The 13,857-nt window shown below is 41.9% G+C and overlaps 1 protein-coding gene across 6 annotated transcripts in view; it reads left to right on the top strand.

Moving 5' to 3' along the window:
• Window positions 1–13,857, top strand: part of LOC134342426 (cullin-9) — a 318,694-nt gene that overhangs the window by 188,974 nt on the left and 115,863 nt on the right. For all 6 annotated transcript variants that reach the window (XM_063040545.1, XM_063040547.1, XM_063040543.1 and 3 more), the window contains exons 19-20: window positions 2,984–3,117; window positions 3,702–3,887. In XM_063040545.1, coding sequence (XP_062896615.1) covers window positions 2,984–3,117; window positions 3,702–3,887 — 320 coding nt within the window. The remainder of the gene's footprint in view (window positions 1–2,983; window positions 3,118–3,701; window positions 3,888–13,857) is intronic.

Genomic DNA, 13,857 nt, shown 5'->3' with positions numbered 1-13,857 from the left:
TGATCTGTTAAGTATGGGACCATAGCGTTTCACTGGTGCATTTACACCATATTCAGAATCAGAAAATGTTGAATGGATGATATCTAAAGAGAGAAAGATGAATTAAGGTTTTATGTTTTTAAGTCTCTTGACAAAGGATTTGTCTGTTCTTATGCTCTCTGGCCTGCTGAGAATTTCACAAGTAGAGTCGTAGACCTGGTCACTTTTAGTTTGCCAAAGTCTAGTTTCTTCCTTTGGGTTTATTTTGCATTAGCAGAATCCATTGTCATCGAGTTGTCCATGACAAATAGCTAGTTGTTGGGCCCACTTTGTTCATGTCAGCTGTTTTGCTCATGTGTACTGTGGTTTCTTGAAGACTTATGATACTGCAGATGCTGTAATCTAAATCAAAAACCAGTCTGTTGGATGAACTCGTGCAGCATCAATGGGGTCAAAGTGTGAGTAGAAGTTTCAGATAGAGACCCAGCACTAGGATTGAGAATGTAGAAAGCAGATAGCAAGTATAAAGAGATGATATGGAGGAGTGAAGAAGTGGAGTCAAGGGACAATGGCTAGTGGTTGATATGTTGAGACATGTGGAGAGAAAGGAGAGCAGATGGAGCCAGGTGGTAGGAGGGGAGAATGGAGGTAGTGTCAGTCTTGAAGGTGATAAGTGGAACCTGAAGTTGCAGATGCTGGAATTTGACAAATAAGGAAGATGTTGAGTGGAACCAGATAATGGAAGGATGAGAGGCAGATGGATCAAGTGGATGTGGTGGGGAGGGGATGGAAATAAGAGAAGCAGGTAATGTAGTGTTCGAGTGATAGACAGATGGAACCAAGTGAGTAGGGTTAAGAGGATGGAGAGATCAGAAGGTGTGAGGAGCACAAGGAGTGTGGATTACCTAAAATTAGAATGTTCAGTGTTCATACCATTTAGTTGCAGACTACCTAGGCAAAACTGAGGACCAATTCTTTTAGCAGTGGCAGTAGAGAATGCTAAGGACTGATGGATCAGTATGAGAAGGGGAATTGAAGTTGCATTCAACCAGGAGGTCAAAGTGGCCGTTTTGTGTGGAGCACAGGTGTTTTGTAAAATGACTGCCTAGTCTACATTTAGCCTTACCAGTGTAGATGTCACATTGAGAGCACTGAATACATTAAACCAGGTTGGAGGAGATGCAAGTGAATCTTCGTATGACGTGAAGGGCTGTTTGTGTCCCAGGATGGTTGTGGGGAAGGAGTTGCAGAGGTGTTTAAGCAAGTGATGCACCTTCTGCAGGATAAAATACCAGGAGATGGATAGGGATGAGCTAACCAGGAAATTACATGGAGAGTGAGCCCTGCAGAAAGGGGTGGTGAGGAGAAGATGTAAGTTGTGGGTTCCTTTTGTAACTGGTGGAAGTGAACGGGATGATATGTTGAATGAAAAGGGTGGTAGGCTGGAAAGGTGAGAATCAAGGGAACGCTCCCTGTGCTGTCTGAGTGGAGGGGTATAAGAACAGAAGGATGGAAAATGGGAGAAATGCAAGTGAAGGCTCCATCAACTACAGTGGCGGGGAAACCATGTTCCCTGACAGAGGACATTTCAGAAGTGCCAGAGCAAGTATTCTCATCCAGGGAACAGATGTGGCAGAGACAGAGAAACCAAGGAAAAAGGGTGGAGTTATCACAAGAAACTGGGTGGGATCAGGTGTAGCCAAGGTAACTGGGTGTTGATGGGTTTATATTATTTGTCTGATACTTTGCTGAGATGAAAAAAAGAGGAGAGAGATGTCAAAAATGGTCCAAGGGAATTTAAGGGCAGGATGGGTAAGTAGTGAAGTTGTTAAAATTGACAAAATTTACTATAAACTTACTGATTTCAACCGCTACTTTAACTACACCTCCTCCCACCCAGACTCCTATGAGGACAACAGTTCAGTTTCTGTTTCTGCAGATGTGCCTGACTTGCTGAAAATTTCTAGCAAGTTTTGCTTTTATTGTAAGTGATGTTGTTGTGCCTTGCTGCCTTAATCCTCCTTAGTAGTAGAGGTCAAGCAGTTTACTACTGATGAAGCTTTGGCAAGTACTTGTGCATTTTGTAGATAGAATGGACTACAATTATAATGCACGGTGATGGAGGATATTAATATTTAGGGTGGTGGATAAATTGCCACTAAAGAAGGTTCCTTGTCCTGGATTTTATTAATGCTCATAACTGTTGTTGGAGTTGCACTCATCTTAGCAAGTGGTAGAAGTACAACATTTACAAGTGTGCATGATGGAATGAGTTAAGAGTTATGTGAGTACTTTACTACACCATTTTCAGTCAAGGCAACTGCAGTATTAGTGGGGCTTATTCATTTATTAATGGTGGGTAGATTTGGTGATAGTGAAGGCATTGAAAGTCAATGGCAAATAGTTGGGTCATTACCTGGCACTTGTGTAGCTCTAATTTTGTGCTCTAAATGTGAGTCTTGCCTGGTTTTCCTACATGCAAATATAGACTGCTTCAATTTCAAAGAACAGTGAGATTTGAAGCTTTATTTAAACTTCTAGAATAATGCATTAATTGCCAATAGATAGTGTAAAGCAAGAAAAATACTATACAATAGAAAAGATAAAATTTTGTAATGCTCTACAAGTGAACGGGCAGTTTTTCTGTAGTCAATAGAGAAGATTTGTCTCATTGACTTTTTCAAAGAGTCAGTGAAAACACGTAATTGTGTGTCAATTTTTAATTGGGGAAAAACTCTACGAAATATTTCTAGCTTCCTTACTTGAGGCATTGTTTAACTTTTAGTAAAGCAAGAAAGAACACATCACTTTCAATTGAGGAACTTCCTTCGTCAAAATCTTCAAGCAACTAGAGAGACCTATTACAAATATTAGTAAGGAAATTGGGTGCAGGTAGATGGACTAGGCAGAAGATCAGGTCAGCATGGGCTGGATGGACCAAAGTGCCTGCTTTTGTGCAGTGATACTCCGACTCTGTGAAAATGATGGCTTTTTCTCGTTGCAGGTTAAACAGTGCTTTACGACATGAACAAATGTTTGCTGATCGTTTCCTTCCAGATGCGGAGGCGGCTGAAGCATTAGGGCGGACCTGTTGGGAGGCCTTGATCAATCCAATTGTATTCAGTATCACAGCTTTGGGTGTGTATTCCAAAGCAATTTGGACATTCATAACATATTGATATCAGTGATATCTTTTAATTGCCTTGTGCTATCTTCATGGCATGATACCTTTCCCAAAAATGGAAAAGTAGGGGTTCCAAGTAACCTGCCTTAATGCAGAGTGACTGGGAAGATAAATAAACTGAGGCAAGCTGGATTTAAAGGGAAAGCCATGTAGACTAAAGGTTCAAACGAGAATAATATAGTTGTTTCAATAAGTTAAAAGTTATCAGGTGGGCAGTGAGAAAGACAGTGGAAAACCAGGGAAAAAGTGGCAAGGGAGGGAGCCCAAAACGTTGACTGTTTATTTCTCTCCATAGGTGTTCCAAAGACATAAAATTACTACAAATTACAGATACTGTATATTATTGTACATTGCTAGAAAGGTAGTTTAAAGTGTATTGATGCCTGTTAAGCAAATATATCCCATGACTGCAGAGTATTTGATTGTTGGTGACCAATGGATTAGTTGATCAATCTATTCTTACCAAGTACCCAAAAAACTGTTTTCTTGCATATTTATCTTGATGCCATGGTTATAAAAAGTTTTTATCTTGATTCAGACAATACTAATCCTAGTCCATTATTCTGGCTATTGACTGAATACCTGGAGAACTCCGAGATCTTGAAACAGGGAAGAGGCCATGCAGCCATATTCAATTCCAGAGTACGGCGTCTCTGTCATCTTTTGGTTCATGTAGATACCAGCCAGATAGAAATTGAGGAGCTGAAACTAACCATTAAACCTGGTAAGGTCATAAATTTTAATGAGATATTTTTTGTTTCTATTTTTTCCACTACCAAGGCCTTATTTTGAGCACAACTTTAATTGCTTTACCATTCAGACACAGCCATAGTATGAACAGGAGTAAAATCTCATTATTTTTGGAAGATGAGTGTGAACCATTCCAGGTTTCTTATAATCTGGAAGATTTTATTTGGTTCCATCTCACAAATTTCCCCATGTGTCTTGATGTGATTTCAGTTTATAACCTCTAATATCTAGTCCAGTGCCTAAACCTCGGTCTAAGAATAAGGAACATCCCAAAGAGTTTGATGTGAAATTAATTGTTTAAAAGTGTAATCACTTTTGATGTTCCAAATCATAAAGGTGTGCAGAATGGAACAGGGCCTTCTGCTCAATTACCTGAGCAAGTCACATTGCCTGTGTCTGGCTCATATCCCCTTATACCTTTCCTGTCCAAATGTATTTTAAATGCTGTAATTGGATCCGCCTGTGCAGCTTCCTCTGTCAGCTCATTCTGTATCTCCACCATTCTCTGTGGAAATCGTCTAAGAAACAGACAAGTTAGGGAAATGTTTAATTGGGAACAAACAAGTTAGGGAAATGTTGAATTAGGAACAGACAAGTTAGGGAAATGTTTAATTGGGAACAGACAAGTTAGGGAAATGTTGAATTAGAAACAGACAAGTTAGGGAAATGTTTAATTGGGAACAGACAAGTTAGGGAAACTTTTAATTGGAGTAAGGGGGAAATATGAGGCTGTTAGGCAGGAACTTGGAAGCAGATGTTCTCAGGGACCCTAACGTACGGACAGAAAGGATGGTAGGGTACATGAATCGTGGTGTACAAAAGCTGTTGTAAATCCAGTCAAGAAGAAAAGAAGAGCTTACGAAAGGTTCAAAAAACTAGGTAATGATAGAGATCTAGAAGGCTCGCAGGAAGAAGCTAAAGAATGAAATTAGGAGAGCCAGAAGGGGCCATGAGAAGGCCTTGGTGGACAGGGTTAAGGAAAACCCCAAGGCATTCTACAAGTACGTGAAGAGCAAGAGGATAAGATGTGAGAGAAGAGGACTAATCAAGTGTGACAGTGGAAAAGTGTGTATGGAACCAGAGGAGATGGCAGAAGAATACTTTGCTTCAGTATTCACTAAAGAAAAGGATCTTGGCGATTGTAGGGATGACTTGCAGTGGACTGAAAAGCTTGAGCATGTAGATATTAAGGAAGAGGATGTGCTGGAGAGTTTGGAAAGCATCAAGTTGGATAAGTCACTGGGACCGGATGGGATGTACCCAGGCTGCTGTGGGAAGCGAGGAAGGAGATTGCTGAGCCTCTGGCGATGATCTTTGCATCATCAATGAGGACGGGAGAGGTTCTGGAGGACTGGAGGGTTACGAATTTTGTTCCCTTATTCAAGAAAGGGGATAGGGATAGCCCAGGAAATTATAGACCAATGAGTCTTACTTCAGTGATTGGTAAATTCATGGGGAAGATCCTGAGAGGCAGGAATTATGAACATCTGGAGAGGCATAATATGGTTAGGAATCGTTAGTGTGGCTTTGTCAAAAGTAGGTCGTGACTTTCAAGCCTGATTGAATTTTTTGAGGATGTGACTAAATACATTGTTGAAGGTAGAGCCGTAGATGTAGTGCATATGGATTTTAGCAAGGCATTTGATAAGGTACCCCATGCAAGGGTTATCGAGAAAGTAAGGAGGCATGAGATTCAAGGGGACATTGCTTGGTGGATCCAGCACTGGCTTGCCCACAGAAGGCAAAGAGTGGCTGTAGACGGTCATATTCTGCATGGAGGCCGGTGACCAGTGGTGTGCCTATGGGATCTGTTCTGGGACCCCTACTCTTTGTGATTTTTATAAATGACCTGGATGAGGAAGTGGAGGGATGGGTTAGTAAATTTGCTGATGACACAAAGGTTGGGAGCGTTGTGGATAGTGTGGAGGGCTGTCGGAGGTTACATCAGGACATCGATAGGATGGAAAAACTGCGCTGAGAAGTGGCAGATGGAGTTCAGCCCAGAAAAGTGTGAAGTGGTTCATTTTAGTAGGTCAAATATAATGGCAGAATATAGCATTAATAGCAAGACTCTTGACAGTGTGAAGGATCAGAGGGATCTTGGGGTCTGAGTCCATAGGTTGACTGTGTGGTTAAGAAAGCATACGGTGCATTGACCTTCATCAATCATGGGATTGAGCTTAAGAGCTGAGAGGTAATGTTGCAGTTATATAGGACCCTGGTCAGACCCCACTTGGAGTACTGTGCTCAATTCTGGTCGCCTCACTCACTACAGGAAGGATATGGAAACCATAGAAAGAGTGCAGAGGAGATTTACAAGGATGTTGCCTGGATTGGGGAGTGCGCCTTATAAGAATAGGTTAAGTGAACTCGGCCCTTTTTCCTTGGAGCGACGGAAGATGAGAGGTGACCTGATAGAGATGTATAAGATGATGAGAGGCATTGATCGTGTGGATAGTCAGAGACTTTTTCCCAGGGCTGAACTGGCTAGCACAAGAGGGCATATTTTTAAGGTGCTTGGAAGTAGGTACAGAGGAGCTGTCAGGGGTAAGTTTTTTACACAGAGAGTGTTGAGTGCGTGGAATGGGCTGCCGGCGGAGGTGGAAAAGATAGGGTCTTTTAAGAGACTCCTGGATGGATACATGGAGCTTAGAAAAATACAGCAGATGCAGACAAATGCCTTAAAACAAAAATCAAAAGTGCTGGAAATTCTCCTACAGACCAACCACATCTGCAATTTACATTCTCAGTGTGAGGCAATCCAACTGTAACCTCAATCCTCTTCTCCAATGCCACTGAGTATCTCCAGCTCTTACCACAAATATTTTGTGATCTCAGAATCAGAATGAGGTTTATTATAGAAACATAGAAAACCTACAGTGCAATACAGGCCTTTCGGCCCACAATGCTGTGCCGAACATGTACTTACTAAAGAAATTACCTAGGGTTACCCATAGCCCTCTGTTTTTCTAACCACCATGTACCTATCCAGGAGTCTCTTAAAAGATCCTATTGTTTATTTGCCTCCACCACCGTTGCCGGCAGCCCATTCCACACACTCATCACTCTGCATATAAACCTTACCCCTGACATCTCCACTGTACCTACTTCCAAGCACCTTAAAACTGTGCCCTCTTGTGTTAGCCATTTCAGCCCTGGGAAAAAGCCTCTGACTATCCACATAATCAATGCCTCTTATCATCTTATACACTTCTATCAGGTCATCCCTCATCCTCCGTCACTCCAAGGAAAAAAGGCCGAATTCACTCAACCTATTTTCATAAGGCATGCTCCCCAATCCAGGCAACATCCTTGTAAATCTCCTCTACACCCTTTCCATAGTTTCCACATCCTTCCTGTAGTGAGGTGACCAGAACTGAACACAGTACTCCAAGCGGGGTCTGACCAGGGTCCTATATAGCATTACCTCTGGGCTCCTAAATTCAATTCCACGATTGATGAAAGCCAATACACCGTACGTCTTCTTAACCACAGAGTCAACCTGTGCAGTTGCTTTGAGCGTCCTATGAACTCGGACCCCAAGATCCCTCTGATCCTCCACACTGTCAAGAGTCTTACCATTAATACTTTATTCTGCCATCATATTTGACCTACCAAAATGAACCACTTCACACTTACCTGGGTTGAACTCCATCTGCCACTTCTCAGCCCAGATTTACATCCTATCAGTGTCCCGCTGTAACCTCTGACAGCCCTCCACATTGTCCACAACAACTCCAACCTTTGTGTCATCAGCAAACTTACTAACCCATCCCTCCACTTCCTCATCCAGGTCATTTATAAAAATCACGAAAACTAAGGGTCCCAGAACAGATCCCTGAGGCACACCACTGGTGACGGACCTCCATGCAGAATATGACTCGTCTACAACCACTCTTTGCCTTCTGTGGGCAAGCCAGTTCTGGATCCACCAAGCAATGTCCCCTTGGATCCCATGCCTCCTTACTTTCTCAATAAGTCTGGTATGGGGTACCTTGTGAAATGCCTTGTTGAAATCCATATACACTACATCTACTGCTCTTCCTTCATCAATGTGTTTAGTCACATCCTCAAAAAATTCAATCAGACTCGTAAGCCACGACCTGCCCTTGACAAAGCCATGCTGACTATTCCTAATCATATTATTCCTCTCCAAATGTTCATAAATCCTGCCTCTCAGGATCATCTCCATCAACTTACCAACCACTGAGGTAATACTCACTGGTCTATAATTTCCTGGGCTATCTCTACTCCCTTTCTTGAATAAAGGAACAACATCTGCAACCCTCCAATCCTCCGGAACCTCTCCCGTCCCCATTGATGATGCAAAGATCATCGCCAGAGGCTCAGCAATCTCCTTCCTTGCCTCCCACAGTAGCCTGGGGTACATCTCATCTGGTCCCGGCAACTTATCCAACTTGATGCTTTCCAAAAGCTCAAGCTCATCCTCGTTCTTAATATCTACATGCTCAAGCTTTTCAGTCTGCTGCAAGTCATCACTACAATCACCAAGATCCTTTTCCATAATGAATACTGAAGTATAGTATTCATTTAATGAATACTGAAGTATAGCATTCATTAAGTACCTCTGCTATTTCCTCCGGTTCCATACATACTTTCCCACTGTCACACTTGATAGGTCCTATACTTTCACGTCTTATTCTCTTGCTCTTTACATACTTGTAGAATGTCTTTGGGAATTTCCTTAATCCTGCCCGCTAAGGCCTTCTCATGGCCCCTTCTGGCTCTCCTAGTTTCCTCCTGAAGCTCCTTCCTATTAGCCTCATCATCTACTAGATCTCTAACATTACCTAGCTCTCTGAACCTTTTGTAAGCTTTTCTTTTCTTCTTGACTAGATTTATTACGGCCTTTGTACACCACAGTTCCTGTACCCTACCATAACTTCCCTGTCTCATTGGAACGTACCTATGCAGAACTCCACCCAAATGTCCCCTGAACATTTGCCATATTTCCTCTGTACTTTTCCCTGAGAACATGTTTCCAATTTAAGCTTCCAATTTCCTGCCTGATAACTTCATAATTCCCCTTACTCCAATTAAACACTTTTCTAACTTGTCTGTTCCTATCTCTCTCCAGTGCTATTGCAAAGGAGATAGAATTATGATCACTATCTCCAAAATGCTCTCTTACTGAGAGTTCTGACACCTGACCAGGTTCATTTCCCAGTACCAAATCAAGTACAGCCTCTCCTCTTGTAGGCTTATCTCTTCTCTCTTCGGTTGTCCATCGAAATCCGATGATGACTTTCACTCCTTTAATGGTGAGATCTTTGATGACTATACAGATCTCACAGTAGGCTTAACTACATATTGTGTCAAGAAACCTTCCTGAACATACCTAACAAACTCCATTCCATCTAAACCCCTTGCTCTAGGGAGATGCCAATCGATATTTGGGAAATTAAAATCTCCCATCATGACAACTCTGTTATTATTCCACCTTTTCAGGATCTGTTTCCCTATCTGCTCCTCGATACCCCTGTTACTTTTGGGCAGCCTATAAAAAATACCCAGTGATGTTATTGACCTCTTCCTGTTCCTAACCTCCACCCACAGAGACTCCGTAGACAATTCCTTCACGGTGTCCACCTTTTCTGAAGCCGTGACACTATCTCTGATTAACAGTGTCACGCCCCCACCTCTTTTGCCTCCCTCCCTGTCCTTTCTGAAACATCTAAAACCCAGCACTTGAAGTAACCATTCCTGTCCCTGAGCCATCCAAGTGTCTGTAATGGCCACCACATCATATCTCCAAGAGATATCTCCATATCTCATTACTTTGTTGTACCTGTATTCCCATCCAAAACATTACTATTAGTGATGGATTTATAACTAGCAGTGTAGATTAAGGGATGTCTTTCTGCAAAATGGATTTTGTTCATGAATCCCTTGTGGAAGTCAATTTGTTGTACTCTGGGCTCCAAACAAATTAGCTTTATTGTACATCCTACACTTACACATTGAATTTTAAGCTTCTTACATACAACAGTGGGACATCTAGTAGTAGTTGCCAGGAACCAGTAGCACATATTGTATTATTGGTCTGCTCTTTCTCTTAGTTTTTGTATCACTGCAGTTGTCTGTGGTAGGCTAAATTGTATTGGTTTTTTAAAAAATTTTGACTTCTATTTTTTTAAAAAGTAGATGTTGCTTCAGTTATGCTCTCCTTAAATTTTGTACATACAGCTTTACATTTATTTGGGGCTGTGACTCCAGATGTGAGCATTCCTGTCTCCATTTTTTTCTAGCCCCCTCTGCTTCCTTTCCATATCCATCCTTATCAATTCACAGCTTAATACTTCTTGTCTGCTCTGTAGTCATTCCTTCTGGGATGGGTTCTCGCTGCTTGGCAGTAGTGTACGAAGCTCCCTCATTCAATTTTCTAGTAGCAAACATTGATTTTAATGACTTCCCCAATCCTTCCTTTCATCTGCCATTTTCATAATTCCACTTGACCCTCCTTGCTCTTACCTTTGGAGAAACTTTTGCGTGGAATACCCTGTCTTTTATAAGGTATGCTTTGCCCACTCAGCCTATTTCAGGTAAATGTATTATTAACATCTTGAACTTGTTTTCAACTTCCCTCATTTACAGTCACTGCAATACACTTTGCTATTTTATCATATAAGGAAGTGCAGCACATGAGCAGGCACTTCACTTACAATGTCTCTGCTGACCACATTCCCAATTTAAACATTTCTCATTTGCATGACAATGGTCTATATTCAACCATTCACTGACTGTTCATGTGCCTATATAAATTCCTTTGAAAAGTTGCTATCATACCTGCTTCCATCATGCCCCTGCCATTCCTGGCAGCGCACTCCATGTACCATTTTCTGTGTACGTAAGAACTTTCCTCATAAACCTTTAAAACTTCTCTCACTTTTCCTCTAACCTTCAAGCTTTGGGGGGAGGGGGGGTGGGATCTTGACCAGCTACCCCATCTCTGCCTCTCATAATTTTATATGATACTATCAGGTCACCGTTCAGCCTCCAAAGCTCCAGAGGAAACAATTCAATAATGTTCAACCTTGCAGCTAGCATTCTCTATCCCAAGCAATATTCTGGTGAACCTCATTTGCACCTTCTCCAAATACCCCAAATGCACCCTTCCCATAATGTGATTAAAACTGCACTCAATTGTGAGGGATGTTCTCATTATTATCTTTAAATATTCTCTTGATTCATCACTTTGATTGCAATAGCACCATGTCCTTGCTCACATTATTATCACTCAGCACAACTGGTTTTATCAGACTTGCTTCTTAGTTATGTCCTTGTGTCCATCTCTGTTGGGAATGATTGATTTCTTTACTAGAGCAAGGAGAAGCACAAGTCATTCTGAGGGGGAAACTTCAGCTTTGATACACTCCCCAGGGTCCTAAGGTTTATTGTGAGAGTCCTACTTTCATTTTTCTTCCCAAAGTGCAACACTGTTCCTTGCATTTTCTGTTTGTTTTTCTAAAAATGGTGTCTTGCCCAACACAAGAGTATTTTAAATAAGGTACCAAGGAGCATTTGGAGTAGTAAGCGTGGGTGTATATGAGGGGTGAATGCTAAGGTAGAAGGAGTCAGTTTTAGAAAACCTAGCACATTTATTTTTCAACATAGTCCCCTCCTACATTTACACACTTAGTCCAGTGGTCGTGGAGCTTACGGATCTTGGACCTCCAGAAAGTGCCCACAGCAGGGGTGATTGATGTGTGTGGCCTAAGGTAGAATGAGATGAGTTATACAGCTCTCATTAGATGCACATGCAGTTCAACTCTTTGAGTGATTATGCAGAAAGTTTGAAGTTAATAACTCATCTCCTTCTACCTTAGGCCACAAACTTATCAATCACCCCTGATGAGTTATTAACTTCAAACTTTCTGCATAATCACTCAGTTGAACTGCATGTGCATGTAACGAGAGCTGTATAACTCATCTCCTACCTTAGGCCACAAACTTGTCAATCACCCAAACTTTCTGCATAATGACTCAGTTGAACTGCATGTGCATATAATGAGAGCTGTATAACTCATCTCCTCCTACCTTAGGCCACAAACTTGTCAATCACCCCTGCTGTGGGTACTTTCTGGAGGTCCAAGATCCGTATGCTCCACGACCGCTGGACTAAGTGTGTAAATGTAGGAGGGGACTATGTTGAAAAATAAATGTGCTAGGTTTTCTAAAATTGACTCCTTCTACCTTAGGCCACAAACTTATCAATCACCCCTCGTAGATCAAGCTTGTGTCTGCTCAAATTTCTTTTGAAACTCCTTGAAGAAGAAGAAGAAGGAGGGTCAGACAGAGTCTGAGCTGTAGCATAAAATGGAACAGAAGGGTGTGGCATAATGATGGAAAACCAGGGAATGCAGAAAAATGTACAGTCTGGGATGGATCTCATAGTAAATTTATAATCAAAGTATGTAGTGTATATGCCACTTCACACTTAATCTGGGTTGAACTCCACCTGCCCCTTCTCAGCCCGGTTCTGCATCCTATTGATGTCCCCCTGTAACTTCTGACACCCCTCCAGACTATCCACAACACCCCAACTTTTGTGGCATTAGAAAACTTACTAACCCACCCTTTTACTACTTCATCCAGATCATTTATAAAAAATTATAAAATGGAGGGTTCCCAGAATAGATCCGTGCAGAAAATCAATGATCACTGTCCTCCATGCAGAATAGCCATCTTCAACCAGCCTTTGTTCTCTGTGGGCAACCTAGTTCTGGATCCACAAACCAAAGCCTCCTTGGATCCCATGCCTCCTTACTTTCTGAGGGAGCCTTATCAAATGCCTTACTGAAATCCATATACACTAACTCCACTGTTCTAAATTCATCATTGTGTTTTGTTACATCCTCAAAGAATTCAGTCAGGTTCTTAAGGCATGGCCTGCCCTTGACAAAGCCATGTTGACTATCCCAAATCAGGTTATGTCTCTCCAAATGCTCATAAATCCGACCTCTCAGGATCTTCACCAACAACTTGCCCACCACTGAAGTAAGACTCACTGGTTTTTCATTTCCTGGGTTATCTCTGCTCCCTTTCTTGAACAAGGGAGCAACGTTTGCAACATTCCAATCCTCTGGTACTCATCCTGTCCCTATCGATGATGCAAAGTTCATCACCAGAGGTTCAACAATCTCCATCCTCACTTCCCACAGAGGCCTGGGATATATCTCGTCCAGTCTTGGTGACTTATCTAACTTAATACCTTTCAAAAGCTCCAGCACATGCTCTTTCTTAATGCCTATACACTGAATCATTTCAGCCCGCTGTAAGTCATCCCCACAATTGCCAAGGTCCTTTTCACTGGTGAATACTGAAGCAAAGTATTCACTAAGTACTACCACCACCACCTCCGGTTCCATGCACATGTTTCCACTATCACTCCTGATTGGTCCTATTCTCACATGGCTCATCCTCTTGCTCTTCACATACTTGTAGAATGCCTTGGGGTTTTTTTTAATCCTGCTTGCCAAGTTCTTCTTGAGGCCCCTTGTAGCTCTCCTAATTTCATTCTTGAGTTCCTTCCTGGCACCTTTGTAATTTTCTAGAGAACCTTTAGTAAGGTTGTCTTTTCTTCTTAACTAGATTTTCTACATCCTTTGTACACCCTGGTTCTTTTACTCTATCATCTTTTCCCTGCCTCAATGGAAAATACCTATTCAGAACACCATGCAAATGTTCTCTGAACATTTGCCACATTTCTGCCATCTGCTCCCGTTTATGTTCCCAAGATTTTGCCTATTAGCATCATATTAGCCTACAAAGTACCCAGGACATCTTTAAGGAGCGGTGTCTCAGAAAGGCAGAGTCCATTATTAAAGACCTCCAGCACCCAGGGCATGCCCTTTTCTCACTGTTACCATCAGGTAGGAGATACAGAAGCCTGAGGACACACACTCAGCAATTCAGGAACAGCT

The sequence above is a fragment of the Mobula hypostoma genome, chromosome 2, assembly GCF_963921235.1.
Source record: "Mobula hypostoma chromosome 2, sMobHyp1.1, whole genome shotgun sequence".
Taxonomy (NCBI): Eukaryota; Metazoa; Chordata; class Chondrichthyes; order Myliobatiformes; family Myliobatidae; genus Mobula; species Mobula hypostoma.
This window is presented reverse-complemented; position numbering and strand designations above follow the sequence as displayed.